Raw genomic sequence first — 23,711 nt, 5'->3', positions numbered from 1 at the left:
TCCTTCTGTGAATTTTTCAGGATCCTAATGTGATGTCTCTTTATCCAAAACAATGGTTTACATTTTCTGAGTGTTTCCTTGTGCTCTTATGGTAAACGTTGGTTAAAATTTTATGTGCTTTTGAGAGCGTATTCTGTGAACTCTCCTTAGAACACTTCATCCAATTTATTTCTAAGCTCAAGTCTCCTACCCCAATCTCCAATCCTTTCAACCTCTTTATATGTCTTGTATAACTCATTTGATGTACGATATTCAGTGTCTGCATATTTTCCATTTAATTCATGTGTGCCACCTCTCTGCTTGGGCGACAGCTCCTTAGGGAGGTGAGATGCATGGGAAGGAGCAGGTAGCACTGCATTAGGACAGAAACTGGGTCTGAGGTTGGTGCTCTTCCTATGAGGGTCTCTGTTGAGGTGAGGATGGTCCCAGGAAGCACCAGGAGTGAAACCACAGTGCTCGTCACTGTTCCCCTCTCTCGAAGTTCATCTTCTGAGTCGGTGCAATGCTTTTGGTGGGAAATAAAAACCTTATTGGAAATCACAGGACTCCCAGACACCCTGAGAGCCCACTGAAAATAGATGTTTGTAGACGTGTTCTGTCATTTAACATTATTCTGGGAAGGTGTGTGTTCTCTGTTCTAGACATTGGCCTCAGCTGGGAGACCTGTGATCCCTGCTTTTTCTCAGAGAAAGAATTCACTTTTTCATTCCAGCAGGATCTCTCACAGAAACATTGCAGGATATTTCTTTCTTTTGACACTTCCTCTTGCCTTTATTCTGATCTAAAATCAGCTCAGGTCCTATCTCTCATGTGAACTTAATCCTGAATACTGTAACACACATTGATTTACTCCTTTGAATTCTACAACATAAAAAATTGGCACTGAATCAAAACATCTTATATGACTGTTTTGTCTTGTTACTACTTTTGCAAATTCCCTGACATTTGGGATTTCCAATGCCCTTTACATTTCTTTTGCATTCCCAAAGCAGAATAGGCTCAGTTAATATTTACTGACAGGATAGTGTATGTCTCATTCCTAAAATAAACAAACGGATACTTTCTCCAGATGGTTGTGACTACAGGTATAGCCCGACCCATTCTTACCACCTTCTGCATTACAGTATACTCCTTCCCCGATCAGTACGTTCCAATAAAACACTATTGACCATTTCGAGAACCTCAGAAGGATGTATTTTTATCAGTGTTCTCTTTTTCAATGGAATGAACAGAATTCAAATTCCACAAACTTTCTCTTGAGTCAGCACATGGATAATAAAATTGATCTAAAGGAAGAGTTTAGAATGTGTGAGTGCCCTCCAGCGAAACGTCAGTCAAGAGCAAAGACACGGGGCAAAGTAGCCAACGGAGGGACAAGGATAGGAACGGGGAGGAGAGATGGGTAAACAATCGGAGAGCAGGGCGTGTCCAGTGTGAATACGTGAGAGACGTCTCCCGGTGGTTGGGGTGGGGTCTCATGAATTTAGGCTGGGGACCACAGGTAAGGTTGGGTGGGTTAAGTTCAGAAGGGCCCCTGACTTGGAGAGGGGTGGTGGTGAGTGGGGACTGAGATGTGTGCCTATGGCCTTGGTTCCTCCTTAGAGGCCACCTAGCCCTGAATTAGGGTCACTTCCCCCTGATACCTGCCCTTTTTGTGCAGAGAGGATGTGGCTGAGCCCCGCTGTGGATTCACTGCTGGCACAGAGGTACACAGATGTCTGGTTGGTGCTGGCAGACTCCAGAGTCAGGGGAAGGCCTCCTTCTTCTTCCTAGAGATGCCGTACCCGAAAGGGATGTCTCCTTGCTCAGTATCGTCAACATGATATGACCATTGCAGCAGCTGCAGCCCCAGACCCGGGCCTTGTCGATACCAGAACATTCTTTCGGGGTCCATATTTTGTGAACATTCCATCACAACTTTCGCTCCCACTTGTTTGATGAGATGTCTCAGGGTCTGGGTGACTTGTGCGTCCACAGGGCCTATGAGAGAAAGACAGATGAGGTGAAGCCAGAGGCCAGGAAGCCCGAGTGGGGAAAAGTCTCGTAGCAGGGCCTGGAAATATCAGCACTGGGGTTTGCTGCTAAGTCCCCGGACTCACCTACTCCCAGGAAGCAGAAGGCCACACCGCAGAGGAGCCTGATCCCCATGGCGGGCTGGGGGCAGGAGTGGCTCTTCGCTCAGGCTTAAGCTAGAGGCTGGTTGTCTGTGATGCCACCGTCCCTGCCCACACTCACCATCCCTTAGTCATCCTCTGGAGTCTAGAGAGTTTAGAGTTGCCAGAGTAAAAGCCAATGCTGTTCCACGTGGCAGGGTGTGTGTGCGTGTGCGTGTATGTGCGCCCACGCATGTGCGTGCATGTGTAGAAAACAGCTAACACGGTAGGCCTAAGGTGGCTATCTTCAGAAGGACCGGCTCCTGCAAGGTAGGCCCTCAGCTGGCATCTGGGAACTTGGATTTCGGGAGTGTTCCCACCGTTGAGTAACTGGTAAGTGTAGCTCATTTTGCCTAGACTCCTAGCACAATGCAGTGTATGTGAAACACCTGCTTTGTTTCTTCGAGTCTGGAATTCGGGTACATGTTAGGCAGAGAGTGCCTGTGAGGTCAGTTATGTTGCTTTCCTGGGGCTGCCATAATGTACCACAGACCAGGCGACTAACGCAACAGAAATTGGTTTTCTCACTATTCTAGAAGCTAGAAGTCCAAAGTCAAGGTGTTGGCAGGGTTGGTTTCCTCAGTGGCCTTGCTCCACAGCTTGTGGATGGTCTTCTTCTCCCTCTGTCTCCACACAGTCTTGCCTCTGTGAGCATCTGTGTCCTAATTCCCTCTTCTTATAGGGACACAGGTCATATTGGGAAAGGGCCACCCCCATGACATGAATTACCTCTTTAAAGAGGTTATCTGCAAATAATCACATCCTGAGGTACTGAGAGCTAGGACTCAACATATGAATTTTGAGGGGGCACAATTCAGCCCATAACACCAGCTGCCAGAAATGTCTGGGATGCTGAGTCTGTAATGGGCTCCCTGGGCAGAGCTGTGGCACGCAGGCTCTGCATTTTCCTCGCTGGGGAAGGTGTGCATCCTCCAGAGAGGGAGAGAGCAGGAGGATGTCTCCATGGATTCATCCAAACTCCGCCTTGTCTCTTTCCCTTACGATCTGCCTGTGTATCCTAACGAGGTCTGTGTAGTCAATCTTAAGCCACGTGGCCTGATATGCCGGGTCCCCTGGGTCCTCCTAGTGAGTCTCAGGAAGTGAATCTCCACAAGTGGGGATTTTTTTTTTTTCCCCTGACGAACTCTGATTGAGAAAACATTACTGTTTTTTCTCTCTCCCTCTCTCCCTCCCTCCCTCTCGATACATATTTCCTTCACAGCAATTTTAGTTTTTCAAACAATCTTATTTAATATTTATTTAATAACCATAATTAGTAGTATATTGGTTACAAGGGTAGGCTTTGGAGCTATACTGTCTGGGTTTGAAACCTGGCACTGTCATTAACTGGCTGTGACCATGGGCAAATTCTGGGCCTCAGTGCTCTTATATATAAAATGGGACTAATAAAAAAAGTACCAACTACTAATAAAAGTACCAACCAGTGCAAGAATGTGACAGGTTGGTACATATGAGCTGGTTGTAACATTGCAGGGCTCAATGGATGCAGCCATTAAATGCATTGAATCTTATCGCTACTACCATCATTTACCAAATACTAATTTTTTGTCAGGCAGTATGTGCAAATTCTTCATGGATATGTTTTCTTGAACTCATCCTTATGTTACCCTTTTGGGGAAAACCTTTGTCTTTTTATTTTGATTTCTTCAAAAATTTTAAAAAGATTTATTTATTTATTTGAGAGAGAGAGAGAGAGAGAAAAGAGAGCATGCACGTGAGCGAGAGGAGGGGCAAAGGGAGAGGGAGAGAGAATCCCCAAGCAGACTCCATGCTGAGTGCGATGTGGGGCTCGATCCCACGACCCTGAGATCATGACCTGAGCTGAAACCAAGAGTCAGACACTCATCCAACTGAGCCACCCAGACACCCCCAAATCATTGTCTTTTTAGATTTGCCTTCCAAAATATTTCTGCAGGAATTGTTTTTCAGTGAATTCAAGTCAATAAAACAAAGCACACTGAAAGCTATGCCCTCTTCAGCCACCATGGATAGTAAACTATGGTTCATTACCAAGTGTCCTACACCTTCCCTACTATCCCTTCTTTAACCTTCATGATACTTCTGTAATAGGGACCTCACTCAGACAGTGTCAGATCCTACTCACCCACTAGAAAGGAAAAGCTACAAAGTCCAGTGTAATTCTGATTCTGACTTAGCCATCAATTTCTTTCCCCTGAATTCCTGGTGAAGCCCATAACCAGAAGTGGTCAGAAGAAATATGCCTGACTTTGTGTTCTGGCACAAATTCTATCTTCATGTTGTGCTGTTCTCTGCTTTTGATATGATTAGCTTTAATGGTTAGGGGATTTTATCAGATTCCTGGTAGCCCCTCCCATCCCGAGCACATCCTTGTATCCAGGTGGCATCTCGTATTGCAAAGTATTACCAATCCTTCAGTTCTCATTTCTTACCTGTCTGTTTATAAAACACTTGCCTTTTCTGTCTGCTGTGTTGGTGATGGAGACACAATGGAGACACAATGGTGCCCACAGGCACATGTCCACCTGGCAATGTGGTGGAGACCAATGGTGGGGTGCAATCACTAGGGATGCAACGTCTGCAGAGACTTAGAAGAAGGAGAAGAAGAAGGATGAGGAGGAGGAGAAGAAGGAGGAGGAGGAGTAGAGGAAGAAGAAGAAGAAGAGGAGGAGGAGGAAGGGGAGGAAGAGGTAGGAGGGGGAAGAGACGGAAGAAGAATTTAAGAAATATGACAATCAAATGCAAAAACAAATATTTAAAAGGATATTTTCAAGGTAATTGGAGAAATTTAAATATAATTCTGGCAGCATATAATATTAAGGAATTACAAATAATTTTGTTAGGTGGGTAATATGATTGTATAACAAAATATTATTTTTTAGAGCCTACTAAAATCTGAAATAAAATATTATGATGTCTTGGAAATTGCTTCAAAATATATCCACCAAAAATGCTGGGCGAATGGAAGACAAAAGGATGGCAAGTGTTCATTATTGAATCTGGGCGATAGGGCTCATTGTATTATTCTCTCTGCTTTTGTGATTGACATTTTTCTTTAAAAAAAAAAGCTTGACAATGTTATACCAAGAAAAACGGGGAAAGTTCAAATTATTTTCATCTAAAGCTTCACCTTCAACATGCTTTACCACAATATTAAATTAAGACCATCTTCTATAAAGTAACTGATTTATACTCTTCAAAAGTATGGAATTACAAAGGACAGACTGAGGAGCTTTCCAGAGTAAAGAGAAATAACAACTAAATGCAAAATGTAATTCTGGATTGGATTATAGACCAGAATCTGTTTTCCTCTTTGTTATGAAGGACATTATTCGGACAATTGCCAAATATGAACAAAGTAACAAATACTGATGTAAAAAAAAAAACAACACAATAATAAAACCCAACTGAAAGTTGTTCTGCTTGTGTTATCACCATGTGCCAGAAATTCTAAACAATTTTGGTGATGAAAGGCTCCTTCTGTGTAATGTCTGTCCTTTGGTGACTGCCTTAATTCACTTAGCGCGGGGTTAAATACCTAGAAGCAGAGAGAAGAATGGCAGTTGCCAGGGGCTGGGGGAGGGGATACGGGAGTCTCTGTTGAACAGATACAGAGTTCCAGTCTTGCAAGATGGTTACATCTGTCCTACAACATTGTGCCTGGAGTTAAGGAGACTGGATTGTACGTTTAAACACTTAGTAAAAGGGACCTCGTTATAAGTGTTCTTATCACACACACACAATTTTAAAAAACAACTACAAAACAAAACAAATCCTCAGTGGGTGATTTGAGTGCACATTGAGATTCGTAATTACATACGTGACTGTTAATAAAAATAATATTGTTGTGTAAAGGAGGGGATGCTAAAATATCATTTGCTCTGGCAGCCAGATTGATGATACGCCATGGGCAGTAGGCAGAGGATTATGGCCCTTTCTGTTATTTGCTATGAAGAAGAGAAATTCCAAACTGAGAGATACTCAGATGAAGTTTCCTTCTACGTCGTCCCTTTGTCACAATCTTCTTCCTGTCCTCACAAGAGCAGTTTGGTGGCAGAGGATCCACATGCCACCTGCTCTGAGCTCAGTGACCAAGGCAGTTTTCACATGAGGGGCCTCTCTCCAGGAGAACGCACCTCCCCCACCCTGGGTCACCACAGCTCCTCTCTGGGACTGGAGCTGCTTGTGGAGTCTGTGACTAGGAAAGTCCGTCCCTGCACCCGTGATGGTGAGGGTGTTGCAGAAATGGGGCATGTCTGGAGCAGAAATTGGCAGCATCTATAATAATATAGTACAGCATCATCCAAGCAAAAAGCTTCCCTCTTAGAGAATTTATTCGTAAGCTTCGTTATCTAAGCTGCTTATTAAAAGGGCTCTTAGCTGGGAAAGAGAGATAAGGAAGACAAATCCTGATTAAAATTCTTGAAGTCCTCTTAGAATTCTTGCATTGATATTTCTTGACACTTGCTATGTGCCAGGCACCGGGAACACAGTCGCGGACCACAGAGGCATGCTCCATGCCTCATAGAGCTTCCATTCCTTTCACCATCCTCTGTATCAGGCACAGTCATGGTTTGGTGATACAAACATGGGAAGATACATGACCTTAAATCAGAGAACAGACGGCCCCAAAGGGAGACTTATAGCAAACACCACCACCGCAGTAAGACTACTGCAGAACTGAGACGTGTAGAAGGTGCGTGTGTTCAGGAAACGACCAGAGACATTCTGGGGAACGTGCAAAGCAATTGTGAGATCAGAAGAGTAAGAATGAGTTTGCCGGGCGGGCCTGGCAGCGCAATGGACAGGTGCAGTCGGAAGTTATTGTGGTACGTAGTTGGCAGTGACAGCTGACATGCAGTTATAAAATAACACCGAATAGGATGTTGAGCTCTGGAGCAATGAAATCTAGAGGCCAAGACCTGAAATTAGAAAGGCAGTTTGGGGTGCCTGGGTGGCTCAGTTGGTTAAGTGACTGCCTTCGGCTCAGGTCATGATCCTGGAGTCCCTGTATCGAGTCCCGCATCGGGCTCCCTGCTCAGTGGGGAGTCTGCTTCTCCCTCCGACCCTCCCCCCTTTCATGCTCTCTCTCTCTCAAATAAATAAATAAAATCTTAAAAAAAAAAAAAAAAGAAAGGCAGTTTGTCTAACGGTGGAGTGGAAGAGTTACACTGAACGTGGGCGATGGGGAGTAGGGCAGTGCACAGGGCTGGATGGCCCACAGCCCTGGATCCAGCCCCGAAGACCCGTGCATCTGGGCAGAATGACGCTCCCTCTAGCAGGTGGCACCAGGGAAGCCAAAATGGTACCAGGTGAGTTCTCTTAGGTGGTCTGGGCTGCACAAGCCCTGTGCCAACCCCAAAGGGAAGTGTGGGGGAGAGGACTGTGGCAGCTCATTCACAGGTGCCGTCCCCCACCACTGGCTCCTGTGGGCACCACCTCTCCCCTTGTGACAACCTTTTCTGTGCAGAGAGGAAGTGGCTGTGCAGCGCTGTGGGTTAACTGCTGGCAGAAATGTCTAGAAGGGCTGGACGTCTGAAGGCTGGGAGAAATGCTCAGTCTTATTTAAAAACACACCGTATCTCTTAGGGACTTCCTGTCTGTTGGTATTCTTGGCACCGAGTAAAAGATTAATTGTAGCGGGCGCCTGGGTGGCCCAGATGGTTAAGCGACTGCCTCTGCTCAGGTCATGATCCTGGAGTCCCTGGATCGAGTCCCGCATCGGGCTCCCTGCTCGGCGGGGAGTCTACTTCTCCCTCTGACCCTCCTCCCTCTCATGCTCTCTGTCTCTCATTCTCTCTCTCTCAAATAAAATAAATAAAATCTTAAAAAAAAAAAAAAAAAGAAAGAAAAGAACAGAGAGGGTGCCTGGGTGGCTCAGATGGTTAAGCGTCTGCCTTCGGCTCAGGTCATGATCTCGGGGTCCTGGGATCAAGTCCCGCATCGGGCTCCCTGCTCCTTGGGATCCTGCTTCTCCCTCTGCCTTTCTCTCTCGCTCTGTCTCTCATGAATAAAAAAAAAAATCTTTAAAAAAAAAAAAAAGATTAATTGTAGCCTCGTTCCTGGCTCTTGTCTGAATAAGCACAGGCGGGTCGTGGCACATATTTTGGTCACATCACAGAGTCACCTTTTTTTCTGACACTGGGATTTCAGTGACGCTAGCATCCATGGACACTGTGGACAAAAAGAGATGGTACCTCAAGGGAGAGAGCTTAGGAGGGACACCAATGTATAACCACCAGAGAAAGGCTTAATGTAGCGGTCTGGCAAAGCAGGTTCAAGAACATTCTACCTGTGTCCATGAACCACCTATCCCAAGGAGGATGTCACGGCAGGTGAATTCGTGGTGGGGTGTCCATGTTAGTTCTGGTGTTAGTGAAATATCCGGTGAGCTCACTTTTAAGGGAAGAGCATAGAAAGAGTAGTCTACCAATGACATTGACAATAAGTGAACCAAAATTTAATATATTTTTAAAAAAACTGCAACTAGTGTTCCAGATCTGAAAATTCATTAAATCTTGTATATATATATATATATATATATATATATATATATATATATATTTAAGATTTTATTTATTTATTTGAGAGAGAGTGAGAGAGCAAGAGAGCACAAGCAGAGGGGAGGAGCAGAGGGAGAGGGAGAAGCAGGCTCCCTGCTGAGTAGGGAGCCCAATGTGGGGCTCGATCCCATGACCGTGGGATCATGACCTGAGCCGAAGGCAGATGCTTAACCAACTGAGCCACCCAGGCGCCCCTGAATCTTGTAGATATTTCTTTAGCATGAGTGAGATTGGTTGAGGTGTGAGGCATCCGAAGCAGATTCCATGCAGCAGACTGAGGCTGCATGCCTCCAAGGAATGATGCAGAACCAGAGCTTGTTGGTCCTAGGAAACAAGGGTAACAAGCAGGGTAACCTGGTGCCTGAGGCAGGTCCAAGTGAAGAATCAGTGCATCCTAGCTCCGATCTCCAGGTCCGTGGCAGAGGGCTAGGTGTGTGGGATTCTACAGAAGTAGGAAGGTGTCTGTCTACATCATTGTCCCATGGGCTCCCATTCGATAGGGGGTCCCTTGAGATGACTTCCAGGAAATAAGAATAAGTCATTAGATGGTAGATACATTTCACAGGGAACAGTCTTTGGTCTTATAATCTCCACTTCCATCTCCGATTTAATTGGTGTAATTATATTTATACTGAGGATGTGAGAAAAGGTGTGATGGAAACTCAGCTTAGACCTGAGAAGCACCAATTTTTGTAGTTCAGAAATGTCGGGGCAGGTCTTTCAAAAAGGAGACATTGGTCCACTGGGAGCCCCTGTGTGTAACAGCGTAAAGTGCCTCCTGGAGGGAGCTCATCCTGAAGTAAGGACAAGGGGCCAGCAGGGTGGACCGACCCAGTAATACAGCCATAGCTCTTGGAGGGATGAGTGGATTCTGAGCTTAGCTGGGTTTTTGCTGGCTTTTGCATCCTGGGTGAGGTTCTCTCCATTCCCTCATTCCAGGACATAACTACTATTTTAGTGGTTGGTGAGGAATGTATGTAATTGGATGAGCCTTTGTGCTAAAGTCTGTGTAAGATATTGGGGCTCAAGATACAGAACTGTAGTTTTGCCCTTCCAACACAGAGAAGGAAGAGGAAAACCTTGAGCAAAAGTTTTCCTCTTGTGCTTCATTAATAGAGGTGCCACTCAGCAGGAAACGCTACCGGGGAGGGACGTTGGAGTCCACTGCCAGGAACAATAGAGTCTGCAGTATTATATTGCTTGGTGAATGACATGGCGCAGAGCAGAAGCGTAAGCAGTGGCTGGTAGGTAGTTTAGGGCCCATCAGAAAAAGAAAAGGATCCTATGGAAACAGGGGTACCCAGAGAGGCAACATCCTCATCAGGCTGACCTAGAGCACAGAGTAGGCAAGAGGCTGGAGTAGAAGAATAAATCTCTGTTAGAGCACATGATCTGTCTTGCTTCTATACACCTATGGAAAACCCCGGAATCTCCCCAAACTATGTGTAGGAGAGGACTTTGCAGGAGGCCCTTTTACTGGACTAGTCAGAGGGGTGTTGGGAAGAGGATTTGAGAGAAGCCTGATTCATGCATTCATTTAACACTACCGCTTGCAGGAACCCTGGTAATACAATAGAGGCATGATCCTTATTCTCTTTAACCTTAGTATTTATTAGCCTAAATGTTAAACAGTGAAGAATTGGGTGTGTTGATGGCCATGAGGATAGACGTTCAGGCTGTCATAAGATCACATGACAGAAGAGCTAACCCAGGCAGGGATTCAAGGAAATCTTTCTGGAGGAAATGACTTCTGAGTTAGGATCCAGAGGAATGATCCATCAGGTGACCAGGTAGGTAGGGAGAGGAAGGGTACTCTAGGGCAAGTGAATGTTATTGGTGAACACTAGGCAGTAAGTCAGCAGAGGACATACATGGGGACCCGTGGGAGGTGGAATATGTCTGGTAGTTGGGGGAACTGAAGGAATGAGGACGTTCACGTTAGGAAGGTAGATAGGTGCGCAAAGACCACATCATGGAGAGGCTTATAAAGCCTCAAGTTTATACTTGAGACTTCAGTGAGGTTCGGGAAAGACACTGATGGCTTTCGAGCCGAGAGAGTGGTTTGTGGATGGAGGCAGGCAGTAAACTGGGAAAAGGGGGTTGACTGCTTGGAAGGTGGAGAAGGAATCCAGGTGAGAGATGTTTGCTGGGCCACGGCGTTGTCAGTGACGTTAGAAACATTAGTAAAATTTGCAAGGGATGTGACATCTAGAAATATGCAGAGTGGGGGTTGATGGATTAGGTGTGGAAGGATAGTATCTGAGAGATGGTGGGGATGAGCCCTCCATTCCTGGCTTGGGCATTTCACCAGATGGCAGGACCATTTGCTGAGATGAGGAGAATGAGGGATGTCAGATTTTGTAAAGAACTCAGAGCCTGCTCTTCCCCCGGGGTGCAAACCTCCAGGAATAGGACATGGCATATGGGACAAAATTTTGCTGAGTGATTGGACTGAAAGTGGGGTGTTTCGTTTGGGCAACAATGAAGCCCGGTAAGGAGAAAGGATTGCAGGGTGCGTAAAGTTCCTTTTCTAGGAAAAGCTTCTCTTACCCCTGGCACTAGACCTATCACAGTCAGCTTGTCCTGCCTCAACTTTGACAAGCACCTTGGTCATGAGAGGTCTTGTGAGAGTAGCACACTGCAGGGGAGCTGCCTTGCTCAGAGTCCCCGGTGCTGGGGAGTCAGGGAAGGACTTCTATGGGCACTGATGGTGGGGGGAGTTTTCCTGCTGCTTGGGGCGGGCCCTCCAGGAAGGAGCCTCCTCGCTCTAGTGGTGCCCTTTTGGTGCAGAGAGCAGATGGCTGAGCAGCGCTGTGGATATACTGATGGCACAGAGGTACAGAGAGGTCTGGTTGGTGCCTGCCGACTTCAGGGTCAGGGGGAAATTCTTCTCTTTACGCAAGACAGTGAAGCCATGAGGGACATCTCCATCCTCAACAAACTCAACGTTCCGTGAATAGTAGATCAGCTTGAGACCCAGCCCTGGGTCTTGTCGATACCAGTACATAGCGTCGTGGTTCATATCCTGAAAACAATGCAATGTCAACTGCCTTCCGGTCCCTGTGATGAAGTATCTCGGGGTCTGGGTCACCTCGGCTTCCATGGGGCCTGTGAGGGAAGGAAACAGAGCTAGAGACAGCCAAGAAGGGCACAGCCTCTGGAAAAGAGCTGAGATCTGTGAGCTACGGCCAAGTTGCCCACGTGTCCTGAAACTCACCTGCTCCCAGGAGACACAGCACCACAAAGCCCAGGAGCCCGAAAGCCATGGCAGCGGACATGGGGGTCCGCCGGCCCCAGGGGCTGGGCTCTAGGCTGTTCTGTAGTGTCTCCCTCGCCGCAGCGACCTGGCTCTCATTTTCAGGGGGGAAGCCACTCCCCTTTCCTCGTGGTGCTGAGGAGAAACAGGGGCGGTGGTCGGTAGTGGCCGCTGGGGGCTGGCAAGCCTGGTGGTCCCGAACATTCCCCCGCTCTCCTTTGAGGCTGCTCCTTTCTGCGCCCCGGACAAAGTCTCACCAGTACACTCTTGTCAAACTTGGCAGATATTTGTGTATTTTGAATCCTTATGATGAAAACTGGTACAAACGATTTATCACTTAGAAATGTTGGAACATGAAACTTACACTCCATCCCAATTGCACTTTTATACTTTAGAAGTTGTCCCGTCTACTCTGCAGAAGAAATTCCAAGTATGTTCCTCTGCTTGTTTATCCACTGACATGTTTTTTAGCTGCTAGCCTTTGCAAGAGGCTCATGTGTACAAATCCAGTCCGCAGGTCCCCAGCATGGATTATTTTATGGGTCTGTAGCCAGTTCAAAATACCAGGTGCAGGCTCTTTCCTCATTAGCTGATTACACATAGTTGCAGGGCTAGTAGCTGCTTTCCTCCAGGTTGGTGTCTGGCATATCTTTCTTCCTTCTCCTCTCCTCTCTCCTTCTACAGGCAGGGACGACATCTGCTTACTTCAGTCACCTCACTTTTTTTTTCTAACCAGCCAACATGGTTTCTTTGTCTGCTGTGGGCATACAGCCTCTTTCTTTTTTTCTTTTTAAATTTTATTCTTATGTTAATCCCCATACATTACATCATTAGTTTTAGATGAAGTGTTCCATGATTCATTGTTTGTGCACAACACCCAGTGCTCCATGCAGAATGTGCCCTCCTCAATACCCACCACCAGGCTAACCCATCCTCCCACCCCCCTCCCCTCTAGAACCCTCCGTTTGTTTTTCAGAGTCCATCGTCTCTCACGGTTCACCTCCCCCTCCGATTTCCCCCCCTTCATTCTTCCCCTCCTGCTATCTTCTTCTTCTTCTTCTTTTTTTTTTTTCTTAACATATATTGCATTATTTGTTTCAGAGGTACAGATCTGAGATTCAACAGTCTTGCACAATTCACAGCGCTTACCAGAGCACATACCCTCTCCAGTGTCTACCACCCAGTCACCCCATCCCTCCCACCCCACCCCCCACTCCAGCAACCCTCAGTTTGTTTCCTGCGATTAAGAATTCCTCATATCAGTGAGATCATATGATACATGTCTTTCTCTGTTTGACTTATTTCACTCAACATGATACCCTCCAGTTCCATCCACGTCGTTGCAAATGGCAAGATTTCATTCCCTTTGATGGCTGCATAATATTCCATTGTATATATATACCACATCTTCTTTATCCATTCATCTGTCGATGGACATCTTGGCTCTTTCCACAGTTTGGCTATTGTGGACATTGCTGCTGTAAACATCGGGGTGCACGTACATACAGCCTCTTTCTTGCAGTCTCCCTATGCTGCCCCACACGGCAGCGTGGCTACGTCCCTGGATGCTGAGCGGCAGCTGGGCTGTGGATCCCAGCCCCAGGGAATTCTGTATGGGGCTCGGGGCATTAGGGTGTCTCTTCTGAGTTCTAGCTGCTCATATTGTTCCCTTTTCTGGGTCACTGTGTCCTTCCTGCGTTGAGGTGACTTTCCTGGGGTTGCCCAGATTATTCCCTGTCTTGGATACCTTTGAGTTTGTTTTGTGCTGTGTTGGAGCCAGAGTCTTCTTGGGGGGATGGGAGAGGAGGAGAGAGAAGAGACTGCCCCATCCCCCTTCATTGCTTCCAACCATGGCTAGGGCTTCACCGAGTCCTTCTTTATTTTGCCAAATCATTGTCATCTCCAGGCAAGAAGTGGGAGCTCATCCCGGTCTTGGGACAGCACTCAAACCTCAGAGATGGCTTTTTTGCTTGCAGTCCCCTTCGTGCTGGAGGTGCAGCTCCAACTGTCCCCACTTCAGGCCAGTGAGAGAGGCATGCTTGCTCTCAGGTCAGTAACTCTGCTCTAAGGAGGCGTGCTCTCTCTTCATATGTCGCTACGCATGTGGTTCCTTTCAGGAAAAGCATGGGGGTGGGCAGGCTTGGCTCCACTTCAGCCCTTGGTGTTTTTCTGTTGTCCTGGGAGTCCTCCATATTCTAGCTGTGGGACAGGTGTTCTCTGGGGAAAGAGAGCAGTTTTCATTCTCAAGAACCCTCCTCAAGTCAACAATTTCCTTATTACTTAGTAAAGCTCGTCGTCCTGAATTTCATCTTTAGACATCTTTCACAGTTTACCCACATCCACAAAGCTAAACCCACTATTCACTTATGGTCCTGACCAGTAGATTTTCCCAGGTTCCATGGTGCTTCCAACACCATAGAGATGGATAATTACAAGTCAAAGCTTTATAGTTTATCTCAAACATTCTCCATATTAGATTAACCCAAGATTCAGGAGGCATCTGATTCTGTATTCCTGTTCCCCAGCAGCTAGTTCACTCTCCTCAGACACAGGCTGCTCCCCTCCTCTGCACCCCATTAACAGGCTGCTCTGGTCTCTCCTTTCTTTCTCTATATCAGCCAAGACACTAAAGCAATGTCCCTGATATCCTTAGATCACGAGCCAGTTGCTGAACCTTCCCACGCTTCCCTTCTAGAATCTTCCTTCTGATCTCTCCTTCCCAAGGCCACCACATTCAAGAGTTTGGGAATGTTTCCCCAATGGGGGGCAGGCTTCTGTGTCCCTATGGGACTGGAAGAAAAGAGAATCCTGTAGGTGGCCAGGAGCCCCGAAACATCTCCCTCTGTCTTTTGTCCTTTAATGTAATGTGCTTCGTTCTGTGCTGTCCATCTGTCCCTGTCTCTCCCAGGCCTTCTTCGGTGTCTGCTCTCAAGCCCCCTCCTCAGAGGCACCACTTAGTAAATCTGCTGTGTCTCCATCCATCCTTCCTGGATAACAGTCTCTGGACAACAATATTCATGCTGGCCTCTACCCCACTGAGGAGCCCTTTCTTAGAAACCCCTGTAGAAGAACATACTTATCCCTTTAAGTGCACAGCAATATTTTTCCTGCGGGGGAATCCTGAGCCCATTTATAGACTATAGAATGTTCACCAAACTTCAAATCCTGTTTTACTTATGCTCAGGTCGTTTCCGTCCTGAGGAAGTTGCTCTACCCTCTATATTTTCCCGTTATATGCTTAACATTTGAAAAACCTCATGAGAGATATTTTTATACTGAGTTCTCTTTTGATTGGTGATACGGTGTTCAATTTTACCAAATTTTCTCGTTTATCATGATCTGAAATGTAACGTTCATAATAAAGAATGCGTTAGTGCCCTCTAGTGGCACTTCCCTGCAATAGGCAGAAAAAGGTCTCAAAGATGTTCTCATTTTAACCCCCACCGCCTGTGAATGTTTAGATTTGATTTAAAAGAGAATTAAGGTGGTGGATACAATTAGGGTTACTAATCAGCTGACCTTGAGCTAGGGAAGCCCAGTCTAATCACATGGGTCTTTACTTCTTTCAGATTTTATTTATTTATATGACAGAGAGAGGGGGAGAGGGAGAGGGAGAAGCAGGGGGAGAGGGAGAGGGAGAAGCAGGCTCCCCTCTGAGCAAGGAGCCCGATGCAGGACTCGATCCTAGGACCCTGGGATCATGACCTGAGCCAAAGGCAGACGCTTGACCAACTGAGCCACCCAGAGGGCCCTAATCACATGGGTCTTTAAAAGCAGGGAACCTTTCCCAGCTGTGTTTGGAGGGAGACATGAGTATGGAACAAGGGTCGGAGAGATGCAACGTTGCTGGTTGTGAAGATAGAGGAAGGAGGTCATGAGGCAAGGACGTTTGATGCTCTCCTAGAGCCTTCAGAAAGAAATGTAGTGCTGCCAATACGCTGGTTTTAGCTGAATGAGATTGGTACTGGACTTCTCACCTGCAGAACTGTAAGATAATAAATTTGTGTTGTTTTAAAGCCACTTGAGTGTGTGGTAACTTGTTATAGCAGCAACAGAAAACACGCAATCACCAAGACTAAAAATCCATGGCAAGATGTGGTAAGAAAGCAATTAAGGTGGGAGAAAGCAAAGGAAAGGCTGCTAACTGGGTGGGGCAGGGTGTCTGCACCTTCTTGTAGGTGGGGCTCGGGCTCACGAGGGCAGAGGCACTGCCTACCTTGGGTTTGCCATCTTTGTGCAGAGGACGCAGCTGCATTGATAAACTGCTGGTGCAGAGGGACTCGGGTGTCTGGTTACTGCTGGAACGTTCAAGGGTCAAGGGGAGATCACTCTTCTCCTTTCTCTCTCTCTTCTCTCTGTCTCCCTCTCCCGCCCTCTTTTTGCCTCTGCATGCTTGAGTGTGTGTGTGTGGTCACCTTGCAGGGGGATGGAAGCTGCAAAGGGAGTGGGCTTCTGTTGATATTCACAATGACAACAAATTCTAATTCCCTGCTATTTGGGAAGTGACTTCCTGTGCCCTGGGTCACAAGCAAGCCGCCTGCCTCAGCAGCAGCACCTCGCTGGCTCTGTGCTACTTAGCAGAGGCCGTGCCCACGGTGCCGGCACTGATGGTCAGACCAAAGGCAGGATTCTTCCCAAGAGAATAGGTCCTCTGAGGCTGGCAGTGACACCCTGCCGGAGCATTCTGAACCTAAGCCTGTGCAGAGGAGGTATTTGCAGAAATGGAGCATGCCAAGAGCAGAAACTGGCAGCATCTGATTCTGCATCTTTAACAACGGCATCATCTGATTCAAACTCTTGTCCTTATTATCCCTTTGCCTCTTCTTCCGCTTCTCCCAGAGTGGCTTTCATCAGCAGCAGCCTTCTTTCAGGGGCTCTGTGTTAGTTTTCTCCCACTGCTATAACGCAGTACCACAAACTCAGTGGCTTAAGACAACACAAGTTTATTATCTTACTGTACGTTAGAGGTTTGACGTGAGTCTCAGTGGTTGAACTCAAGGTGGGGTGGGGCTCTGTGCTCTTCTGGAGGCTCTGGGGACAATCCGTTTCTTTGCCTTTTCCAGGTCCTAGAGGCCGCCTACAGTCCGTGCCCCCTTCCTCCATCTTTGAAGAGAGCCACAGCAGGTGGAATCCCTCCCACATCACTCTGTAAGGACCCATGTGTTTAATTGGGCCCACCTGGATAATCCAGAATAATCTCACCATCTATCTCAAGGTCAACTGATTGGCAAATTTAACTGCATCTACAAATGTAATTCTCCTTTGCCATGCTGTAAGGCTGTATATTCACAGATTCTGAGGATTAGCAAATGAATATTTTGGGGGTGTTTTACTTGGCCTGTCAGGAACCCTTTGCCAGAAAAGAAGGTAAGTCTGGGAACTGATTAAACTTAAGACATAGAATTTTTAGGGTAGGAGAGCAGGCAAGCCCAGGGCCCAGTCATTGTAGACATTACTGAGCCATTTTATCCTTTCCTTTAATGGACGGATAATGAATATCAATTATGTGGCAGGTGCTGCTTTAGACTATGGGAACACAGACATGAACAAAAAAGACAACATCCCTGTCTCCATGCTGATAATATTTAATATTGATCTTTCATTGAACTTGTGTGCCATGCACGGGGGACAATTCTGGGGAAGGAATGATGGAAACACATACCTTCTTAAAGTAGTCCAGTGGGAAGTTAGCTGTCCCAGTAATCATTTCAATTTGGCATCTGCAGAAAGGAAGAATTGTGTAAGGTGCAGTGGGAGTACTGAGGAAGGAGCCCACGGTCTTGGGAAAACAGAGCACATTTCAGATATTGCTATTTTAAGTAATATTTTGAAGAGCAAAATGAGTTTGTCAGATGGGCCATTCGAGGAAAATATGTGCTGCGTGTTTGGAAATGGCTCGAGTTCAATGTTGCTGGAGTAGAGCATGTGAGAACGTGAGTGCTAGAAGGTGCGGCTGGATTTTCTCATAGGTTATCATTGTACCTTATATATGCAGGAAGTTTTGTCCACTGCCACATGCCTCCATCCTGGGTGGTTTACTTATGTCTCTTCCCCAAACCTACCACCATACTCAGGGCTCTGCTGGTCTGTATCAAGCTTGGGAACTAGAAAATGATTTGGTAGAACTTGTCGGCATAGTATACACATGCTTTAAGAGCTGGTAAACATGGAGACAGAGGGGTAATTATCTTGTGTGTCAATCAGGCTGGATCTGGTCAGGTCATTTGTTTTTCTCCTCCCATGAGAAGGCCTGAAGATTCTGAAGCACTGAGCCATTCCAACTACTCACAGCACATGGGTATGTCTTCCCTAGTGCCCAGCTGTGATGGACTTAATGGGGAAAGAGATCCATAACTCAAGAAGGAAAAATTAAGAACTCTTTATCATTATCCTAGGCTCTAATGAGAACCTGACATTCTAATACAAAGGTATCTTTTTGGTTAAGGGATTTAATTTCCTTCCTTTCAAAACATTAAAGGAATCATTGTAAGTTTCTTTCCATGACAGTAAGTTTAGATTTTTATGTCTGTTAGACCACAGAGAGCCAATGAAAGATACAGGGGAAGGGAGTGACATGGCCAGAGTTTTGCAATCAGGGAGATAGCACTTGGTACTGGGATGCTGACACTGCATTAGATGGGGGAGGCTGGAGCCTGAGATGTGGATAAAGAGGCTACTAAATTTACCTGCAGAGCTGATAAGAGCATAAACAGGACAGTGGTTGCATGGAGATAATGGATGAAGAGAAAAGTTATGTAGGCGTTAGCAATCAAAGCTCTTGAATACAGGTTGGCTGTCCACGGTAAAGGAGGAAGAGAAATGTAGCACAGCTTCAATCTCGTGCAAGTAAATGGCTCATACTTGAATTCGTCAAATCAGGAAACCAGAGGGTAGCTTGCAGGGCAAAGATGACATGTTGTGTTTCAACTCCAGGGGGAGGTGTCCTGAATGGACTTAAGTTCAAATTAGGAATCAGGGTGGAGAGGACAGATCTAGGACTCATCAATTAGGCAGTTGGATTCTTGTGCTCCCAGCCCCCATCTTGGGATAGTGGACAGCAGCCAGCTTGTAGAGAAAGACGAGACTGATGCCATCTCAGAGAGTACCTTTTCCCTCTAAGAAAGTACCTTTTCTCTCCTCTTCTAGTTATCACTCTCTCCAAGTATGGTAGCAGGTGGCACTTCAGTCCTGCTTAACTCATTAACTTAACTCATTAACGTAGGCTACCTGGACAAGAGCTCTGTGGTCTAATCTTGGAAGCTAGGTCAATTCACGAGATAGACAGTTTGCCACCCGAGACACTGATCCATATCCAGATGATCTCCAATTGCTCCAGGAAACTTTCACAAATTGGCTAATAACAAAACTAAAATCATACTAGATATTGTCCTGTTAACTGGATCCTGATATTTGTTGTTTTCCTGAGGCCCTGCCTTGAGGTTGTTAGTTTCCCAACACATTGGAATTTAGAAGGATTAAGCTACCTCCCCAAATAATCAATCAACTGATAAGATATTTCTACAGTAGGTTACCTCAAAATTCATAGGAATGAAGCTCATTATAGATTGTGTTCCCTCTGCCAACCAATTTTATTCTCTTCAAAAAAGTTCTTTCAACCTTCACTCCATCCCTTTCCCTGGTCTCATCTCTCATCCCTTTTCTCAACCCAGGGACAAAACAATTTGGTTCCTTATACTGAGGCTTTGGTGTCCTTCCGGTAAGAGCTAGATCTTTCCTCCTTACCTTTCCTTCGTATAACTTCCCTTTGCTCCCCTTACCAAAGGCCACACCACTCTACTTTTATACTGTGTTCTTGATAAAACAGTAGGAAGAAAACTTGATCTACTGTGTGGCCAGGACTCAGAAACATCTCTCAAGTACTTTTAAATTCTAATTCAATGTATTTGATTGCATGCCCTCTGAATTTCTTGTCCCGATATTCTTGGCATTTTTTCTCCTTTGGTGTGGTAGACAGAATTCTAAGAACAACCAGCAGTGACCCTTGCCCGTGTATGGTTCCCTCCCTTTTGAGTGTAGGAGGTACCTGTAAATATAATGACATCTTGCTCCTGTGATTGTGTTACATTATTTGGCAAAAGGGATATTATCCAGATGAGCCTGTCCTAATCCAATCACAAGAGCCCTTCAAGGCAGTTTTCTCCAGCTGGTAGCAGAAGGGGAGGTCACAGAGCTTTCTGAAGCATCAGAACGATTTGATGTGCATTTTTGTCCTTGAAGATGGAGGGGACCAGAGCGAGACTGCAAGGAACTTCAGGCAACCCCCCAGTGACCACCAACAAGGAAACAGGGCCCTCACTCCTACCACCACAAGTAACTGAGTTCTGCCAATAATAAGACTGAGTGGGAAGGGGAGTGGGCTCCAGAAGAAACTGCAACCAGATGATAATGTGATCTCAGCAGACCTTGAGCAGAGAACCCAGGCCAACCATCCTGGTCTTCTGAAACACAGAACTGTGGGATGATAAACTGCCTCATTTGCACTATTTGTTACACAGCAACGGAAAACAAATACAGTTGGTTATCACCCAACATTTTCCTTTGGGGAACGACCCAGTGACCCTTTTGTATCTCTGATCTGTCTACTCGGCATCACAGGCTTTGATTTTAAAAATTACACCTGTATCTACCAGCAGGTGAGGTTCTGCTCCCTAACAATCCCTGTGAACAAACACATTTCATGTCTCTTATTACCAACCCCCCTCCCCTCCACTAACTTTTTCCACATTCTCGGTAATCCTGGGTTCATGAGTTGTCTGAAAACTGGTCTTGACCCTCTGCATCCTCTGTTACTCATGCTCAGGATTCCACATCTGAGGAAGCCCTGCTTCCTGCTGATTTTCCCGTATGACTCCATTAGTCATCGAGAGACGCCATTGTAGAATCTTTGAAGGATCTTTGTAAATCTGAGGGGTTTTTTCATTTACTTGACCAGAATTCAGTTTTATCAAAAATTTCCCCATGTCTGTATCTGAGAATTGAAGTTTGGCTTAGGAAATAGTCACTTTGGGTTAATCACTTCTAGTCTAGTGCAATATCAGCCAGGGGTGAAGACTTGGATTACAACAGGAAAGATGTCTTGGAGGGACAAGAACGGGGAAAAAGTAAGGAATATTACAGTCAAAGCTGTGCTTCAGTGCAATCTTGTGAGAAAACTTCTCCTAATTTGGGTCAGGAATCTTGAGGGCGGGGTCCCCTCACTCCCTGGTTTGCCCCTTTCTTGGGCAGAGAGGATATGGCTGTGCACCACTGTGACTCACTGCTGGCGCAGAAGGACACAGATGTCTGGTTGGTGCTGGCAGACTCCAGGGTCAGGGAAAAAGATGGCAACTCATTTCAAGAGATACCATACCCCTAAGGGACATCTCCTTTTTCAAAGGGGTTAGTACCAGTTGAGTAGTAGATCAGCCACAGTCCAAACCCCGGGTCTTGGCAATACCAGAACATTGAAACATAGTTCATACCCTGAGAACACTGTAGGGTTAATTCCTTTCCTGTCCCCAAGATCCTATGTCTTGGGAACTGTGTGACCACAGCATCCTTGAAACCTGTGGCAGGAAAAAAATAAATGTGGTCAAATAAAGACAGAGCCCAGGGAGGGGAGACTGATGTTACCAGCCTGCAGAAATGTCCTGTAGTTGGAGCCCAGGAAGTCTGTGACAGGTGTCCGGAACCCACCTACTCTGACGAGACAAATGACAACACAGCGGAGGAACCTGTTGCTCACGGCAGCGTTGGATGAAGAATGCTGGCCCATGCCGTGATGCATTTAGTCTCTGAGGCCAACGCTTTTCATCTACTCCCGGCCAGAGACCACAGCCTTGTCCCTCACTTCTTCAAAAAAGAATCAAAAGCCTCTGAGATGTAACACAATGTGGCCGGTTTCATTTTTCCAGGTCACATAATTGTTTATGATGTTCTCTTAAAGAATTCGCATGGAAGTTTTTTCCTCTGAATTCTAATTTCCCTTATATGATATATCCTTTGTGATATGGTGGGTTTGTGTCTTTTGAATTCTTACTAGACTCTTATGGTAAGTTGAGTACTGTTGCATGGACCCTTGAGGGTTTTCTCCAAACACTTCTCTGGAAACTCTTTCCCATTTTATCCCTCTACCCAACTTGAAATTTTACTCTAAAAGCACTCTAATCTTTAGCCAGCCTAATCTTATTCATTTCCATGAATTTCCACTATATAATCTCGGCATGCTTTCCATATAATGCCTGTGTCCCTTCTTTTTCTGTGGGCCTCCTCATAAGGGAGTGAACAGGTGTGGTGGAGGGAATGGAGCAACTAAATATACACAAACCCAGGAAAATCTGGTAGGTACCTAGAACATGCTCTCAGGTGATTTGGATCTGGTGTAGGAACTCATCTTACTGGAGGTTCCACCAGATAGCACTGGGTGTGGACAAACACTATGCAGGCACTTGTAGCTTCCGATCCCTTTGAGTGATCTAGTAACTGCTTTCAGAACCACTTGCTTGGGGGAGAAAAGCATTTTGGGGAAACTGTGAGATGCGAGTCGCCACAGATGAACTGAAGTTCAAATGTCATAGATGTGGCTTTTTGCTATTTAACATTATTTCTAGGAAGATTTTTTTTTTTTCTCAAATGCTAGGCCACCTGAGGATGTGGCTGTAGATTGCTGTAGATAATCCTAGCACAGAAGTGTGGAGGTGTCTCCAGGGCCTGAAGAAAGCCTCCTCCTTCATCCAGGAGACACCGTGCGCATCAGGGGACCTTTTTCAGTCCTGCCAGCAACAAGTGAACAGTGGATCAGCTGTCGCCCCAATGCTGGGACTTGGTCACACCAGAGTATTCCGTTATGAACAAAGTCCTAAAGACATTCAAACAAAAGCTTTCGCCTACCCCTGTTCTGTTTTATATCTAGATTCTGGATTACTCTAATATCCAAGTGACCTGTGGGAGAAGGATGCAGAAGTTACAGGCAGTGCCCACCATTTTGGCCATGAAAAGAAAAATAAATAAAAGCCTTGTGCTAGAGCCTAGAAATCCCAGTATATGATTGTTCCTGTGCTCCATGATCTCACCTGCTGCAAGGAGAAAAAAAGTTTAGTCTTCAGAAGGGCCTGATATCTAGGGCAGAATAGGAGAAGGAGCAGGTCTTCTTCCAGCTCTTGTCAGCCTGTAGGTAGTTTGCCTGTGACGTCACATATAGCAACCACTCATGAAGATTTAGCTCTCAAAATGGTTAACTATTACTAGTTAGTTAACTAGTTAACTAGTACACAGCTACTAATATTACTGCTACTGACATCTATTATTGAGTCTAATTTCTATGCTGGGGATTTTGTTAGGCAATCTACATACATTTTCTTGACCTAATAAACCTCTGGGAGCCATATATTACTGATTCTATTTTATAGACTAGGAAATTATCTTTAGAGAGGTTCAGTAACTTGGCAAACTAGAAAGTGACCAGGTAAGTCTAATTCCCAAACCCGTATTTTCAACAACTAATAATGAATTTCTTCAAGATTCTTTCTCTCTCTCTCTCTCTTAAGAGTTTGATGGGAGCCTTATTCCTGCAGGAATTATTTTTCAATTTACTCTAACTTCTAAATCTAAAACCACACTTGGCATGCCATCCCCTATCTGCCTGAAATGCAAAATATCCTTTACTCTCAGGTATCTTAGGCTAGATCTCTCTATTCTTGTTGAAAACCTCGAGCATACTTTTAGCAGGTAGCTGACTCA

The 23,711-nt window shown here is 45.8% G+C and overlaps 2 gene segments (V, D, J or C); both read right to left on the bottom strand.

Moving 5' to 3' along the window:
• The window catches only part of LOC118020578, a 103,021-nt gene that overhangs the window by 29,409 nt on the left and 49,901 nt on the right, over positions 1-23,711 (bottom strand).
• On the bottom strand, positions 11,368-11,982 carry LOC118021182. The segment is given in 2 exon segments: positions 11,368-11,824; positions 11,934-11,982. Coding segments are annotated over 2 exon segments (390 nt in total).

The sequence above is a fragment of the Mirounga leonina genome, unplaced genomic scaffold, assembly GCF_011800145.1.
Source record: "Mirounga leonina isolate KUSES-001 unplaced genomic scaffold, KU_Mleo_1.0 Mir_174, whole genome shotgun sequence".
NCBI lineage: Eukaryota > Metazoa > Chordata > Mammalia > Carnivora > Phocidae > Mirounga > Mirounga leonina.
Note: the sequence above shows the minus strand (reverse complement) of the source record. Positions and strands in the feature narration are given on the sequence as shown.